Source organism: Vitis riparia, chromosome 13, assembly GCF_004353265.1.
Source record: "Vitis riparia cultivar Riparia Gloire de Montpellier isolate 1030 chromosome 13, EGFV_Vit.rip_1.0, whole genome shotgun sequence".
NCBI classification, from domain to species: domain Eukaryota; kingdom Viridiplantae; phylum Streptophyta; class Magnoliopsida; order Vitales; family Vitaceae; genus Vitis; species Vitis riparia.
The window spans coordinates 2438491-2457312 of NC_048443.1; the positions used below are offsets into that span (position 1 = coordinate 2438491).

Genomic DNA, 18822 nt, shown 5'->3' on the forward strand with positions numbered 1-18822 from the left:
CAGAATCATCATGCACAATTTTCCAGCATAGCATAAAAGGAAATCATGAAGAAAAATAAAAAATTAAAAAATAATACGCATGCTCTCTACAATAATCACAATAAAGGCAAACTACTCCAACAAATTATTAGAAAAAATTGGAAAAAATAAAATTCAGATAATGGAAATCCATTTTCACCTCCATATAAAATACACCATGAAAAACATTGGAATCTAGTAAAGCTCTAGGTAAAAGAGGTATTTCAGGCCAATTTAAGAGCTCTATCAGAAATTCAAATGTCCATTCTGAAATAGAAAATTTAAAACCTAATTGAAACTTAACTATGCAATCCGAGTACCATAAAAACATTGAAAAAGTCACACAAATACTCGCATAATCTTATCAATCGAAAGGTTATAATACAAGGTGCAAAACACCAGAATCAGAAATAAGTTTCACATTCTACAAAACTTACACTAAAAAGAGAAAGTTAAAAGGTCACAGACAGTCGAAAATAACCAGAAAATAAAGGAAAATAAAAGAAAAGGGACCTGTTTGCCGATAAGTTCTCTCTTAGAGTGGGATGGGAGTTGGGAGACACTCATCTAATATATAGGGAAAGTTGTGTTTTTTTTCCCTCCCTCTGTTTTCTGGATCTAGGGGTCTCTTTGCTTTTGTGCCATTTGAATTAAATTTCACAAACCCTAAACCCACGATTTTTGAGCCAGGCTGAAAAATACCACCTTTGCCTGCAAATCGTGATCAGATTACCAAATAGCATCTTATTGTGCCATTGGAATTAAATTTCACAAACCCTAACCGACGATTTTTGAACCAGGCTCAAAAATACCACATTTGCCTGGAAATCGTGGTCAGATTACCAAATAGCATCTTATTGTGCCATTGGAATTAAATTTCAAAAACCCTAAACCCACGATTTTTGAGCCAACCAGAAAAATACCACCTTTGCTTGCAAATCGTAATCAGATTACGAAATAGCATCTTATGTTTTAAAAAAAAAAAAAAAAAATCAAAAAGCTTGGACAGCTCGTGAACAATGCAAAACAACATTTACCCCAAATTTTTTCTCAACAGCCAAACAAATTGTTAAATGGAAACTCACCTGCGATTACTCCAAAAGGAAGACGAAGCTCCACCGCCGATTCCAGAAACCACCCATGAAAATGCAGGCAAAAGGAGAGAATAGGGCAAAATGCGAGGAAGTCAGAGCGTTTCCCTAAATTTTTGAGTCAGGTCGTGGGTTTTGTAAATGCTAACTCTAAAGCTTAATATTTTTGTGTTCAATTATTAAAAACACAGCTTCCCGTGCTGACACGGATAAGGAGATGGCTGCTGACATGGAAGACTGGAGGGATAATTTTGGAAATCAAATTATAAACAGTGGATAGTGCATGAAAAGTATATTTTTTTTGGGAACCGTAGACATTTTTTGGGTTATGGAAAGTTGGGTTATGAAAAAGCTATTTGGCCCAAATGGGCGGGCCAAAACACAGTTTTCCCTCTGGAATTCTTCCATCTTTAAGATTGGGCTATCATCATCTCTTTCTACCTCTGAAGCATTGTTTTGCTTATTGTTCTATTTTTCCCCAAGCCCCACAAATTCGACAAAGATGAGCTGATTTTATTATGGATGGCAGAAGGTCTTTTACATCCACGACAAAGCGACGGAAGGAGAATGGAAGAGATAGACGAGTCATATTTTGATGAGCCTCTCGCGAAGTCATTTTTTCAAAAATTTATCAGAGAATCATGCATTCTGATGCATGATCTAATACATGCATTAGCTCAACATGTGTCCGTTGACTTTTGTGCTCGAGTTGAAGATGATGATAAGGGACCAAAAGGATCTGAGAAGGGACACTTTTTGTACTGTGAAAGTGATTATGACCGTTCTGTTATATTTAAAAAGTTTGAGCCTATTACTAGAACTAAATTTCTATGAACATTCTTATACGTAAAGCCATCAATCCACGAGCCTTCGTATATATCGAGTAAAAGAGTTTTCCAATATATATCACAAAAAATGAAGTGTCTACGCATTTGTCATTGCATGAATATGACATAAGTACTTATGTATCTAAATTGATAAGCAATTAGAAATATTTGTATTACTTGAGTCTGTCTTTCACAATGATTAAAAAATTACCAGAATCAGTATATTATTTGTGCAATTTACAAATGATAATATTGAGAGGATGTTCACGTTTTAACGAATTCCCTTCAAAGATGAAGAAATTGATTAATATCCATTATCTTGATATTCTTAAATGTAATTCATTAATTGAAATGTCAACTCATGGTATTGATAAATTAAAAAGTTTATAGAGGTTGACTTATTTTATTATGGGTCAAAAGAGTAGATTAAGAATTGGAGAATTAAGGGGGCTTTCAGAGATCACACGTCATATTTCAAACATGAAGAATGTGGTGAGTGTTAACGATGCATTATAAGCTAATATGAAATATCAGGGTTATCTTGATGAATCAATATATGAAGGATAAGGGTTATCTTGATGAGTTAATCTTGGATTGGGATGACAGGTGTACTGATGGGGTTATGTAAATTGGTTCAACAACACATGATATACTCAACAAGTTACAGCCTCATCCAAATTTAAAACAACTCTCGATAAAAAGCTATCCCAATGTAAGATTTCCAAATTGGCTTGGAGATCCTTTAGTCTTGAATCTCATGTCCCTTGAGCTTCGGGGTTCTGGCAATTGCTCAACATTGCCACCACTTGGGCAGCTAACCCATATGAAAAATCTACGAATCTCAAGAATGAATGGAGTGGAGTGTGGGTAGTGAGTTTATGGGAATGCTTCCTTTCAATCTCTAAAGACACTATCATTTGAGGATATGTTGAATTGGGAGAAATGGTTATGTTGTGGAGAATCCCCTCATCTCCAGAAGCTTTCTATACTATAGTGTTCCAAACTCACTGAGAAATTACCAGAACAGCTTCTTTCATCGGAGGAACTTCAAATTCATAAATGCCTGCAGCTGCTTACGGCTTCACTCGCAGTGCCTATTAATTGTGAGTTGAGGATGGTGGATTTTGGTAAATTGCAGTTGCAAATGTCAGCTTGTGACTTCACAACTCTTCAAACTTCAGAAATTAAAATTTTAGATGTGTCCCAGTGGAAGCAACTTCCAATGGACCACACAAACACTCAATTAGAGAATGTGATTCTGTGGAGTCTGTACGAGGAGGAAATCTTGCAAACCAATATACATGATCTAAAAACTATGGCTATTATATTTCTAGATCCCTACACAAAGTTAGTTTACCCACTACATTGAAATTACTATCAATCTCTAGGTGTTCCAAACTAGAGTTTCTCCAACTTGAGTTAGATAATTCTTTTGCGTATGAACTTTTCTTTTAGGTTATGTTTGATTCTCGGAAAATTTGAGAGAAAATGTAAGGGAAAGAAAATACCAATGAAAGGTAAAAGGAAAGAAAAAATGAAGTAAAATAAAAAATAGATTAAAATTTGGTAAATTATTTTTATTTGTTATTTCAAACTCATTTTACTTATTTTAACTCATCGATATAAAGATTAAATAATTTAAAAATATTTAAGTTTTTAATTAGTTTTAATGATAGTTGATTTTCTTTTATATTTTTCATAGGACAATCAAACATGAAAAAATAATTTTTTTTTTTACATTTTTTTCTTTCTTTGGTATTTTCTAGGAACCAAATATAACTTTAAGTTCCAATTCAAGTTAGTTTGATTTAATAGTTTCTTTTTCTTGAACCTTCAAGTTGGAAATAAATATTGAAAACATTTTCATGCTCTATTTTGATTTGGCAGTTTGAAAAAAATTAAATGAACCATTTATAACTATTGAAAAATTAAGAAAAAAAAAAGTAAAAACATGGATATTTTATTTGTTTATTTATTTATTTATTTAGTTTTTTTTTTTTTTTCTTCATGTTCTCTATTTATTTCCTATATACAGGGCATGGAACAACTCTGGGGCATATTTTAGTTAGCTGCTTTATTAATAAGTAATTCAAGTTGCTTTGGTTTTTTCTTGCTCCAATATACCAAATTGCAAAATCTAGCAAAAGTCTAAAAATGTCAGCTGCCCCTTACATTGTTAGAGCTTTAGGGCAAAATGGTGACAGACTAGGGCAAAATAACACTAGGTTTTAGGATGGTGCCATTTTTTCAAGGGGTCTTCCAAAAGTTAAAATGGTGGCACCATGGAGGAAAATGGCGCCAGGTGGCACCATTTTTTCTAGAATGCTCCTCAACTCCTTCAACATTTCTCCAATTTTTCACCAATCTTTCCTAATTTTTTTTGCATATGTCTAAATCATTTGAAAATAAATGAGATTGATTGTCAAAGAGTCTAGAATTTTAAAATAATAATAATAATTGAGTTGATCATTTAGAAATCTTTAACCCCCTCAATCAACCTAAAAATGTTTATTGATCAAAATAGGACAGAGTTGTTGATCTTCATGTGACTTTGATCCTTCGACTCTACTCATACCCACTTTTGTGTTATGGACAACCCAAGTGGTTCTCAAGATTATATTATTATTGAAAATATTTATTAACATCAATAACTAATAGAAAATGTGGTAAATTAGAGCAAACACACAAGGTAGCATAAATTGACTAATTGGGGAACACTTAATGTTAAAATCAAGTTTAAGATGTGATATTTGCCCTTGTTACCATTCAATATATGACATTAATCAATATTTGATAAATTTATTTTTTGAAAATTTCTTATAAATTTACTAATCATGTACCTATCGAATTCTCAATTGAGATGTTGGTTCAAATAATAATTTTTTATTCATTTACTTCCCAAATGTATAATTGTTCTACATATTTTTTTTTATCCTCTTCATTCTTAGGGTTGCTTAGAGTGTCAATTCTCACATCTTTTTACCTTTTAGAAAAATTTTCATCACATAACTCTAATACGAAAATTTTTCTATCCAATCTCACACTAATAAATTGAAGGGAATCATTTCTTTTACTAGTCATAATGAATAATTAACAAGCAACTACCAAACAAAAGAAAACATATAAGAATCAAATAAAACAAATATGAAATCCAATTCTAGGATCTGAAAACAAAAATAATGTGATCGGTGAAATTTTATAATTAGACATGGCATAATTTTATTTTATTTTATTTTATTTATTTATTTATTTATTTTTATTTTTTTGGTGCTTTGATACCATGTGATTGAAACACAAAAGGGAGACAAGCAAGTCTAGGGTTTCTTATTATAATCACTTAAAAAAGATACATATAACACAAATAGAGTTTAAATAAGTTTACAATTGAAGGAAATAAAAAGGAAAAAGATTAACTCCTTCCTGGAAAGATAATAATTCAAAAATAGTAAATAAACAACTCTAATAATGCAATATCGAGCAAGAACCAAATAATTATTTACCAAATATAATAATTTTTAAAAATATAAAATAATTATGTGTCTCATAAAAACTATTTTTAACATTAGTTTCATAATATGTTAAATAATGGTTTTTTTTTTCCCAAAAAAGACCGTTTTAACCGAGGTTGATTTGATTTGCAACTCTCAAAATTGAGTGTAAATATATTAAGGTTACGTTGAAAATATCAAGAATAATATTAAGAAAAATTACTTTTTTCACATTTGATTGTATCAAATAAAATAATAAAAAATAAATACAATTAAAATTAATTAAAAATTTATATATTTTTAAATTATTAAATTTTTATATCAAAAAGTTAATATAAATTAAATGGGTTTGAAATAGCACATAAAACTAATTCATTAACTTTGAATTTTTTTATATTTTATTTTTTTACCTTTTCTTTTCTCCTATTTCCATCCTTACACTTTCCCTCAAATTTTTTAAGTGTGAAACATAACTTAAGTCATCATTAGTTTAAAATTTGGTCGATTAACATCCCTACTCATATATTTTACGTATGAACTTTATCTCGTATGATAATACTTTCTCTTCAATTTCTTTGTATCATTAATTGTCGAAGACTTGGAGTCAATGTTACTTGTTGCGCAAGGCAGAATTATTATCATCCCGTCTTGTAGGTCTCTCCTCAGAGAGAGTATCACTTCTTTCTTCTCGTATTCTCTTACTGCAATACAGGTCGTTGGCTCTTTGAAAGATGGCCGAACAAATTGTATACGGTGTTGATAACCTTTTGATGAAGGTGGGTTGTGTGGCTGTTGAAGAAATCGGATTGATGTATGGTGTCCCAAAGGAGCTGACCAAGCTTCAGGAGACGCTGTCCACCATCAAAGATGTGATCCTTGATGCTGAGGAGCAGCAGCAGATAAGTGAGCTGGGGAGGAGCCGTGCAATAGAAAGTTGGGTGAGGAGGCTTAAAGATGTTGTTTATGATGCTGATGACCTGTTCGATGATCTTGCAGCTGAAGATTTGCGGCGAAAGACCGATGTGCGGGGAAGATTTGGGAGACGGGTAAGTGACTTCTTTTCGTCTTCAAATCAAGTTGCTTTTCGTGTTAAGATGGGTCATAGAGTAAAGGAGGTTAGAGAAAGAATGGATGTGATTGCAAATGATATATCCAAGTTCAATTTTAATCCAAGAGTCATAACTGAGGTACGGGCGGAGCATAGGGGGAGAGAGGCGCACTCTGTTGTGGAGAAATCTCATGAAATTGTGGGTAGAGATGAAAACAAAAGGGAAATAATAGACTTGTTGATGCAATCAAGTACTCAAGAAAATATGTCGATTGTTGTGATTGTAGGCATGGGAGGCTTAGGCAAGACCACCCTTGCTCAGTTGGTCTGCAACGACCAGAGGGTGGTGAAATATTTTGATCTTAAGATGTGGGTGTGTGTTTCCAATGATTTCGATGTAAAAATACTGGTTAGCAATATCATAAAGTCTGCAACTAATAAGGATGTGGAAAACTTGGAGTTGGATCAGTTGCAAAAACTCCTTCAGCAGAACTTAGATGGGAAGAGGTATTTGCTTGTTTTAGATGATGTCTGGAACGAGGACCTAAAGAAATGGGGTCAATTGATTACTTTGCTGCCTGCTGGAGCTAATGGGAGTAAAATCTTTGCGACCACTCGAAGCATTGGAGTTGCATCAGTTATGGGAATTAATTCCCCATATGTTTTGGAAGCTATAAAAGAAGACGAATCTTGGGATTTGTTCGAAAGTCTTGCATTTAGAAAAGGAGAAGAGAAAGTGCATTCAAACCTTGTAGCCATAGGAAAAGACATTTTAAAGATGTGCAAAGGAGTTCCTCTTGTCATTGAGACTTTGGGCAGAATGTTGTACTTCAAAACTCGAGAAAGTCAATGGTTGAGCATTAAAAACAATAAAAATCTTATGTTGCTTGGAAATGAAAATGATATTTTGTCGGTGTTGAAGTTAAGCTATGACAATCTACCGATCCATTTGAAACAATGTTTTGCCTATTGTGCATTGTTTCCCAAAGATTATAGGATCGAGAAAAAGTTGTTAGTACAATTATGGATGGCACAAGGTTATCTTCAAGCTTCTGATGAGAACAATGATTTAGAGGATGTTGGTGATCAATATTTTGAGGATTTATTCTCAAGGTCATTGTTTCAAGAGGCTGAAAAAGATGCCTACAATAATGTATTAAGTTGTAAAATGCATGACTTAATTCATGATCTTGCACAATCTATCGTCAAGTCTGAGGTTATTATTTTAACAAATTATGTAGAGAATATTCCAAAAAGGATTCATCATGTGTCATTGTTTAAACGGTCCGTTCCTATGCCTAAAGATTTAATGGTCAAACCCATTAGGACCCTTTTTGTGCTCTCCAACCCTGGTTCTAATCGAATTGCAAGAGTTATATCAAGCTTCAAGTGTTTACGGGTAATGAAGTTGATAGGGTTATTATCACTTGATGCTCTAACATCTTTAGCCAAACTAAGCCATCTAAGATACCTCGATCTTTCTTTTGGTTGTTTTGAAATACTCCCAAGTGCTATTACAAGATTGAAGCATTTACAGACATTGAAACTTTTTCATTGTCAGCATCTTAAAGAACTGCCAGGAAATATGAAAAAATTGATCAACCTAAGGCATCTTGAGATTGATAAAAATAATAGATTGACTTATATGCCATGTGGGTTGGGAGAATTGACTATGCTTCAAACCTTGCCATTATTCTTTGTAGGGAATGATTGTGAGGAATCTAGGCAAAAGAGAATTGGTAGGTTGAGTGAATTGAAATGCCTTGATAGCCTCCGAGGAGAACTGAGAATTTAAGGGCTTTCAGATGTGAGGGGTGGTGCATTAGAAGCTAAGGAAGCCAATTTAGAAGGAAAACAGTACCTTCAATGCTTGAGATTATATTGGCTGGAACAAAAAGATTCTTTGTGGGGCACAAGAACAGAAACTGCCGAGGAGAGTGAGGAGGGCTCAGAGGCTGTGTCAGTGATGGAAAGTTTGCAACCACATCTTAATCTAAAGGAGCTCTTCATAGCAAATTACGAAGGTTTGAGATTCCCAAATTGGATGATGGATGATGGGTTAGGTTCGCTGCTCCCAAACCTAGTCAAAATTGAAATATCGTCTTGTAACAGAAGCCAAGTCCTGCCACCTTTTGGTCAACTCCCTTCTCTTAAATATCTAGACATTATGCAGATAGATGATGTGGGCTACATGAGAGATTATCCTTCATCAGCAACACCATTCTTCCCATCTCTGAAGACACTCCAACTTTATTGGTTGCCTAGTTTAGAGCGATGGGGAAGAAGGGACATATCAGTAGAGCAAGCTCCTTCTTTTCCTTGTCTTTCCATATTAAAGATCAGTCATTGCTCTAGCTTGAGATCCTTGTCACTGCCTTCATCTCCTTCTTGTCTTTCTCAATTAGAAATCAGAGATTGCCCTGGTGTGACATTCTTGCAGGTGCCTTCATTTCCTTGCCTTAAGGAACTATGGCTGGATAACACCAGTACAGAGCTATGCTTACAGTTGATCTCTGTCTCTTCTTCATTGAAGTCTCTGTATATCTCAGAAATAGATGATCTGATATCCCTGCCAGAGGGGCTGCGACACCTCACTTCTCTCAAGTCTTTGATAATTGATAATTGTGATAGTTTGCCCCAAGGAATTCAGTATCTCACTGTTCTTGAGACCTTGGATATTATAAACTGCAGAGAGGTTAATTTATCAGATGATGATGGCTTGCAATTCCAAGGACTTAGAAGCTTGCGTCATTTATATCTTGGATGGATACGAAAGTGGGTCTCTCTTCCAAAGGGGCTTCAACATGTTTCCACCCTAGAAACTCTTGAACTTAATCATTATATGATTTGGCAACTTTACCCAACTGGATAGCTAGCCTCACATCACTTACAATGCTTAGCCTAGAAGAATGCCCCAAATTAACATCACTGCCAGAAGAGATGCGATCCCTCAACAATCTACACACACTCAAAATCTCCTACTGCCGAAACTTGGTTAAAAGATGCAAAAAGGAAGCCGGTGAAGATTGGCCTAGGATTTCTCATATTCCTGAAATTATCATCAGGGAGTGATCAAGAGGATGATTGGCATTGAGGAGCAGACATGCCTGCTCTCTTTAATTCAATAGTGTTATCCACACTATGTTCCAGGTCTGCAATCCAATCTCTTGTCCTGCATTTGACTGCTTCATTTCTTATTACTTTATCATCATTTTGTTAAGAGGTTATACTCTGTTTGCCTCCTCTATGCTGTGTGTAAATATACAACCTATGTCATATTTTTTATATTTTAGGTTCACAATCTAATCTGTTAAAGAGTGTTAAAATCATGCTTACAATTCTGTGTTAATTCTCATGTCTTGTGCTTTTTATTATTTTTGAAGATATCACTCTAACCAAAACACAACATAGAGAAAGCATTTCCTCAATATTATCCCAGTCCTCTCCATTTATCCACAAAATCACTTACTATAGTAATCTTTTCATATTTTTATCTCATGCCCTCTGTCCTATAAAATGCTTAGATTAGTAAAGGTTGAAATTCATTTGTTCAAAGATATTGATTGTAGTGATTGTTTGCCAAAATGTCTTGTTACTTGGGGTTTGTGTTCTACATGTTTGGAAATTTTCTTACGTTAACTTTTTTATTCAAGAAGTAATTGTTGTCAAGTGAAAGGAAAAAATGGGTTGATGGTGGGGCTAAACACCTCACTTCCCTCAAGTATCTGAAAGATTAGAGGTGCTGATACCTAATCTAGAGTCTCATAATCTAGAATTCTCTAGACTTATTAGAAGGATGTCAAAATGGAAAAAGTAAAGATAGGCTCAATATTTCTCATGTTCTTGAAATTGATATTGACTAACAACAGATGAACAATCCAGAAAAGATTCATGTGCTCTTTAATTCTACCCGCATTCCTTTTTTTATGGGTTCACTTTTTATTACTTTACAATCTAGCTTCCAAGAACATTACTCTGTTTACCATTCTATCAATCACCTGATTATTATATGTATTAGTAAAGAGTTACAGAGCAAATAGCTCTTCCAAAACACCATTTGCTCTATACATGTAAAGTCATAAAACACTTTATATATGCAAGGCCTTCTCATGGTTATGAGTCGTGTTTGTAATTTTTTGACTGGTTTCTATTGGACAAATTTTTATTGCAGATTTATTCTATATCAGGCCAATACCAAAGGAGTAATGTTGAGGATTGGCTGAATGCTTTCTAATATTTCAGAAATAAATGTCGACAAGTTATGAGTAACTGCTGCACATGGAAAGAGGTAGCCAACCAATGCTATCTTTAGGCTTTACATGTTGTCTATAACATGTCAGCATTATTCAGGTTTAGGATTCGTTCCTCTCTTTTTGCTTGTGATCATTTATTTGCTCTTATTTAATTTGATAAAAATTGTTACACTTTATTTTAGAGGGGAGAAAACAAGGAGAATTAGTTGGACCCTTCTTCCCATTCCTTCCATGATGGAGAAAAACATATGGGAGCAGCAAGGAGCATTGCCAGCAGAGAAACAGCAACGACCCTCATTTCTGCCATGATTTCCTTCTCTCTATTCTCCCTAAGCTGATATCCAAGCTACTACATCTATATCTTAAGGATCCTGAGTACTACCTTCTTCGTTTCCTTTCTCCTTCCTGCTTCCCATTATAGTCTGTGTATTGATGGCTTCAAAGGACCTAACATCTCTTCCAGAAAAGAGTTTGTGGTACATCACTTCTCTCTTAAATTTTGTCAAGTACAATATGTTATTGTCTAAGTTTGGATATCCGAAGTGTAGATACTGATGATGGTGGAATTTTGTGTCCTAGGGAATTTCGGCAAGTAAGAGATTTTTTGGATGAAGATAGCATCAAATTCTGAGGACTTGAAAGGCTGTACCAAATAAATACTCATCTAATCCCAAGATTTCAGCAGCTTTATTCCATTGGACAATCTAATACTTGGGACTTTGCTTATTCTTCAAATTTGGCAGACTAGATTGGTACTTCACATCACCAAGCTCATTATTTTTCGTTGCCTAACTTAAAATCACTGCCAGATGTCAAAAGGAAGCACATGCAGATTGGCCTAATGACTTCTCATGTCCAAAGAATTCATAACTACTAGTCACAAATGGGCCCCTTCTCTCGTTTTAATTCAAGTGTACAATCCACAAGTTATTTCAGGTTTGTAAAGCCATTTGATTTCTTATTTATTTTGATGGCTGATGTATACGGAACAACTCAGTTCAATTTCATTATACTTTCAGTTTGGTCATTCCTCTGCCTCTTTAATGTTTGTTCACCATCTATGTCTTTTTTATTCAGTTTTGTCACTTCAACCCCTGTTCCCACTTCTAAACTCTTCATAGCTTATTACTTGCCAACCAATTTGTTAAAAACTGTTAATCCAGATTTCTGTTCTTGTATTTTTGTTCTTCTAGGCAATAGAACAGCAATGAGTAAGCAGCTCATACAACCAAAAATCTAGTATACTGTTTAGTGTGAATGTTCTTTTCTATGACTTGCACAAGAGAGTAATAATTTGTTGTTCCTTTGTTCTTCTTTTGGCAGGAGGAATCATGTCGTCCACTATTGGAGGAACAATTTTCTAGAATGAAATATTGCTGTAGTGCAAATTCCATTTTGGGTCTCTATATCTAACTCAAGGAGGTTGGACTTGGATCAGAAGAATTATTCTTTGGCTACTGAAGACTGCAGGTATCCTATTCCCGTTTCAACATGATTTTGAAGGTTGCCGGAATCTCCTCTTGTCATCTTTAAAGTCAAGTCACATAATCAGTGCAGTTTCATAAACAGCTCACCTGCCTAAGGAGAATCCACAGTTTTAGACCCAATAGGAGAATCAGCTGAAAGAAGATTAGAGGCATTGGCATCAAAGAAGCAAGGGTGGGTTAATTTCTCTGGAATTTCTTTGTTATTGAGTTGTAAGATCATCTGATCTCCAAAATGAGAAAACAACAACTAATTATTTTCATGGTATATGCACGTCTTTGTCTTGATTGATTTGTCACTTTTATTTCCCAAGTTTTTACAATGAAGTTGCTGGCTCTAGAACGGTCAAATATTCATCACTTATATTTCTTTTGATTTGCAGGCTTCTATGAAATACGACAGACTCATCAATGGTTTGTTCATATCTTGAGAATTATTGTAGATTTTACTTTTTATGTAGTGGACTTTAGAAACTAAATTTTTATGTTATTACTTGTAGGAAAAATAATGGAGTTGTATGTTTGGCCTCAAATCAGGAAGCAGATCGTTTTGACAAGGTATAGATGGTAAGCCTTCATTTTCAACTGACTATTATAATGTTCTTCATGATAACTGATTTTTCTTCTTAGTTTATAATTATGCTGTTCTTCTAATAACAGAATTTAAAAATGATTCAAGTGCATGCTTCATTTGGCAGGCCATTATAACATATGATGATCAAGAGATTATTCAAGTCCTAAAATAGTGGGAGAAGCCAATCGGAGATGATTGATAGACTTTCAAGACACTAGAAAGTTATGTTGTAGGTATTTTTATAGTACCATGTTACATGTTATTGTAGGAATTATCATTCTGAAACCAACTCAAATCTTTGTCTCTAGTTGAATTATAGATGTGGATCAAGTTTAATCAAACCTGCCAAACATTTATTCACCTTATCCTAACAATTCATCATGGTACTGTAAGGATTTGATATTTGGGGCACTGCTCATTCCTCAAATTTGGCAGAGTAGAATAGCAGTTCACATTTCGATGCTCAGATTGAAATCACTGCTAGAGGAATGTGAAAAGGAAGCAGGTGCATAATGGCCTAATAGCTTATCATGTCCCAGGAATTCATATCTATGGATCTCAAATGGCTAAAGCACAGGGAACCTGTAGCTTCTCTTTTCTCAACTCGAGTCTACTATCCGCAATTTATTTCAGGTCTGCAATGCCAACTCTTTTCCTGCTTTTGATGGCTACCTCATTTCTTATTTTACAATCAATCTATTTCATTTCTAATTTACAAGTTACGGATGGCTGGTGCATATGGAATGAGTCAGTTCACTTGCATCTATGTGTCTCTATTATTTAGGTCTGTCAATCTAACCCCTCCTCCAATCTCTAAACTCTTTATATCTTAGTTCTTCACAATCAATTTCTTAAAAAGGTTTAAGCCAGGGTTTCAGTTTTTGTATTTTGGTTCTTCAAGGCAATACAATAGCAACATGTTGAGTGAGAAGTTCATACTACCAAATTGAAGTGCATGATTTAGTTTACTGTCAAGTGCCCTATTCCTAAGCCCTTGCATATGATTTTTAACTCAAGACAAGTGGTATAATATTCAGTGTGGATGTATACTCTATGACAAAAGAGAGTATTAATTTCTTGTTCCTTTGTTCTTCTTTTGTCAGGAGGAATTATATCATCTACTGTTGGAGAAACGAAGTTTCCAGAATGCAATATTCCTTGTGTAAAATTGTCTCTGGAGTTTCTTTGTCATTGCATTGTAAGATCATCTCATCTCCAAAGTAAGAAACTGATGATTAGTCTCAACTATAATTGAAGCATTCCATGGCATATGTGATGTTGTCTTGATTGATTTGGCAATTTTATTTCCCAAGTTTTTGCTATGAAGTTGTTGTTTCTGGTATAGCTGAACATTCAAGATTTGTATATCTTCTGATTTGCACACTACAAAAAATATGTGATTCAATATTCCTAAGCCTAGAGTAAGACGGGGAATAATAAGGATGTTGTTTCAACCAATAGCTAATTTAAGCCTCCATTTGAATGAGTGACCTGCAACAGTCATCATATCTTAAATCTTGATCATTGCATCTGATTCTTCTATCTCTTGGATGTGGGGCATGGGATTATATGTTTCAACTTGATCTCTCTTTAGTGAAGGGGACTAATAGTTCTAAGTAATTGCAGCTTAATCCATTGTTGGAAGACACTGAAAGCAGATCATCAAGGAAAGAATCTGTTCAGATTCTTTCAGAATGCCACAAACTGTACTGTGAATAGGTGAGCTGGTGATTCATAATTTTATCCTTCATTATAGTTGGTCAGTTTTCTGTAAACAAATGCTTTCTCAAAATGCCAGAGGTTACCCCAGAGCCAAGCTTTCTTAAACACACAGGGCGAATAGAGTCCTACATTGCCATTGACCAAGAAGTGTTGAATGGTAAGCAAAGAAAATACAAAAATGAGAAGTCTGCAGTCACATATTTCCTTAATTAATATTGATATAAAGTATAATTTTTTTAAAATTATATTGTTTGCAGCATACTAAAGACTATGCAGATTGAAAAGGATTTTTCTATCCTTGGAGGCCTCTCATGGTCATGTCTTGGCATTTTTAGACAATCTCTGCCCTACTACTTCATCCAATGGCACCAAAGTTGTGGGAGATAAAGATGCTGCAACAGTCTTCAATTTCAAACAGAACTCCATGGAGCTGATAGGTATATCACTTGCTTGTTGATCATGACTTGGTTTGTCAAAGTTTTAAGAATATATATACTTTTAAGCACTAACCTTACGACTGAATGATGCTTTATGAAATCAGAGTTGAATGAATGTGCATTACCAATGAAAAGACTGCATGCACATGTCCACAGTTTTTACATGTCCGGCTTGCCTCAATTATTCTTAGGCTGCATGCTTAGAGTTTGAAGAGACAACATGCATGTGTCCATATCACAACCCGTAGTAGCAGCTTTGTAGGGAGATCTATAGTGGCGGCCAAAAATAGCCTGTGTTTACACAATTATGGGTGCAGCCATGACTTACTATAGTTGTACAACACTCAATAGTTGTGGAAAAAAGGTGGCTGCAGCTATAGCAAAAACTTATGGCCACACGATTATGCCTGACCACAATCATAAGATTTAATTGTCCCCCCTAGGGTTACACCTTGTCGCGGTCTTCAGTGTTTGCACCTGTATCTTATAGGCACGCATTGACTTACTTTTAACTGCAGGTCTTGGCTGCAGCCAAAGATCCAACTTCTTGTTGTGGCAACCTCCTATGACATCGGTGAGACTCATCAACGGTTTGTTCATATCTTGAGAATTGTTATAAATTTTACTTTTTATGCAGTGGAAAATAAATTTTGATACGATTTTTTCCAGGAAAAATAATTGAGCTTCTATGTTTGGCCTCAAAGAATGAAGCATCCATCTTTTTGACAAGGTCTAGCCTGCAGATGGTAAGCCTTCATTTTGAACATCACATTGTTCTTTATGCTTATTTGTGTTTCTTCTTGGTCTATTCTTTTAATATCAGAATTTAAAAATGACAAGAGTACTTACTTTATTTGGAAGGCTGTTGTGACATATAGTCAAGACATTATTCATGGTCTAAAACAATGGGAGAAGCCAATCCGAGACGATTGATCTATACTTTCAAGATGCTGCAAAGGAATAAATGTTGTGAGTATTTTTATGGTACCGTTTTGCATGTCAGTGTAGAAACCATAATTCTTAAGCTAACTTAAATTTTTGCCTCTAAACAAATTATAGGTGCGGATCAAGTTTAGTCAAACTCTTGGGGATGATTCTTACTAGAAGATAACCTCATATTCCATAACCTCGTCAAGCATCACTGATTAAGAGAGGAAGAATCTATCCAAAATTCTCCTTGATCTCCATTTCTGACTCTATTTGAAGCTTAAGCTAAGTCTCGAGGAACCACTGGGATTGCTTATTTATGACAAATTGTTGCTCAAACGTTTGTTGCCCATTTTTGTAATTAAGATTTAGCTACCTACACTCCCAACACCAAAATTCATTTAGCTGCGTTTACCATTTAGATCAAATCTCCTCATTGATGGAAATAATCATGTCAAGGTCTTCTGATACATGATATATAGGTAATATATTGTTGATATTTTGCGATATTTTCGTCCCTAAAGATTAATAGCTAAGGGATGGAAGGACTTTTGGTGAAGTCACATACATATTTAAGAGGAGAAAGTGGAGATTTTTTTTTTTGGGAACTAATATGCCATAGAAGCTATAGTTCAGAGGTTGATTATGGCTAAGCCTAAAAATAATTACCCAAACTCAACCAAAGATCCTATTTGCTAAAGTTACACCATTAAACAAATTAAGGCTACTAATATCATTTTTATCAACAATTAAAAAAAAAGAAGGAAAAACTAAGAAATTAGGGTGACGCATATCCTATAAAAATATGATGGAATGGAATGGTGCATATAGTGAATATCAAACAATTAATGATAACCATTTGATCATATTTTTGTTTTTTTAATTAATTAAATTAAAGCAATAATCACCAATGAGCATGCAATGTTAGGATTTCTTTAATTTATGCAAAACAATTATGCATAACCTAATTTTCAAGTTTTAAAACTTTGTGATTTTGATAGATAAAGTAAATAATCAAGAAAACATACATTGATTCACGAGATTGATAAAAAAATTCTTTATAGAGAAGAACAAATTAGAAAAAACTCGGTTTATCTCTTACCCTTATAGTTTTACTTAGATTTCTTGATGAAGAGATATAGTTATTGAGAACAAATAAGTAGGATCTACCTTCGTATTTCATTAATATAAATGGTTATTTAGAAAATATATCCTCAAGATCAATAGAATTTTAGTACTTAATATTATTAATTATAATTATATTTTAAATTAAATAATAGATAATTAATAATAAAATAAGTCATATGGGCCACATTTAAACATGAAAAATTAGTGGTTACAATACTTATTATTTATTAGAAGAAAAATTTTACACAATTCCAAGCTTTTAGCATTAAATTTAAAAAAAAATACAAAAATATGACAAGATGACCTAAGATCAGTTGTGGTGGGGCCCAACTCCCATGTTTGCTTTTTCTTGAAAAATATTAATGTTGATATACAAGATCTAGGACATGCAATAATGTATGAATAAAAAATAATTTATTTTTCTTTCTTTATCTAGACAATAGATTTAATTTTGACAAGAGACAAAGAAAAGGATCTTCAATCACTCCAATGCATGAGCACACCCACATGGCCTATGTAACATAGGACCCATGATTGCACATGCAATATAGATATAGCATTCCATTTTTAATGAGACTACCCACTTCTCCATTTGCTAATTACAACTTTTAAGTTTTAAGCTACCTTATTGAGAGAAAAAATAAAGCGAGAACCACTAAAGATAGGTTGAAGCATGAGAAATTATATCTTTTGTAACATATCTTATATAAAAGATATTTGACATTGAATTAGATCTTATTTAGGTGGCTTTTAAACAACTCAAGAATCAAAATGAATGTAATTAATTAGAAATTTGATTATAATCATGATTCAAACCAATATAATTCAACAATATTTGAATTTGATTTGGCTTAATTCATTCCATTCGGGTTGAAATTGAACCAATATTTTTTTTTTCTTATATTTTTCATCACATTATGCTCAAAAATAAAAATAAAAATTCGAAAATAATGTGCAAGTGTAGGTGGGTTAATGGTTTATAGATTAGTGAGAAAGGATCAATGGCTATTGATTAATGGTATAATACCCAAGAATTAATATATATGTATATATATAGTTAATTCAAATTAGTAGTTTTAAAATATTTATAATCCGTAATGTAATTGAAATTTTTTTTTTCCTTTTTAAATTTATTAATAAAATTTAAAATTTTGTAAAAAGAGACTTTAGGGGTATTTGGTAAAACTTAATATTTATTATTTAATAGTTTAAGTTGATTTTAAGTTAAGTTATACTTAAAATTGTTGACTTAAAATTTATTACTTAATTATTATTTTTACTTTAAATATTAAGATTGTTTGATAAAATTAATTTAAAACTTATTTTAAATTATCAAATTAACATATTTATTCTTATAAATTATAATTAGAGTAAAGAATGTCAAGTAACAATGGAAATTACGAAATGATAAAAGAAATAGTAAAGATAATTAAGATAAATGAGAGTAAAAAGGTAAAGTAAAAAAATAGACTTAAGAATAAGTTAATTATTTTTATTTATTACTTAAAATTATTTTTTATTTTAAGTGATATTATTAAGTTATTTTATCAAATATATTTAATTGACTTAATAACTTAAATTAAGTTATTAATTCATTTTAAACTTAAAACAAAATCATGACCAACACCCTGGGATTAAAACAATAAATTGACTAAAATAATAAATTCACAACTAACAAGGACAAGACCCATGTGAGCTAGAAAGAAACAAGGACTAGATGACACATTTATTAGAATCAATGGATTGAGAGGAGCCCACACCCACATGGGTGCTTGTCGGTTTAGCCCACAATTGTTTCCACAAATTAACCGAATCTGACATATCT

At 33.3% G+C, this 18822-nt stretch overlaps 1 protein-coding gene and 1 long non-coding RNA gene across 13 annotated transcripts; both read left to right on the top strand.

The window, feature by feature from the left end:
- The first annotated feature begins 5923 nt into the window (after nt 1-5923).
- On the top strand, nt 5924-9299 carry LOC117927464 (putative disease resistance protein RGA3). Its single transcript, XM_034846947.1, has one exon. The coding sequence runs from the start codon at nt 6156-6158 to the stop codon at nt 8265-8267; it is 2112 nt and encodes a 703-aa protein (XP_034702838.1). The 5' UTR covers nt 5924-6155; the 3' UTR covers nt 8268-9299.
- Nucleotides 9300-9317: 18 nt separating this feature from the next.
- On the top strand, nt 9318-16376 carry LOC117927465. Of its 12 annotated transcripts, none has more exons than XR_004653347.1 (18): nt 9318-9622; nt 10644-10822; nt 10908-11201; nt 11305-11661; nt 12049-12195; nt 12283-12384; nt 12593-12623; nt 12710-12776; nt 12908-13416; nt 13536-13567; nt 13887-14003; nt 14410-14502; nt 14582-14662; nt 14763-14942; nt 15461-15532; nt 15612-15688; nt 15804-15911; nt 16002-16376. It is a non-coding gene; the product is annotated as an uncharacterized LOC117927465 (long non-coding RNA). The 12 variants fall into 12 exon arrangements; XR_004653350.1 differs by lacking the exon at nt 13536-13567 and having other exon boundaries at nt 12908-13016; nt 13092-13416; XR_004653353.1 differs by lacking the exon at nt 13536-13567 and having other exon boundaries at nt 12908-13016; nt 13323-13416.
- Nucleotides 16377-18822: the final 2446 nt, after the last annotated feature.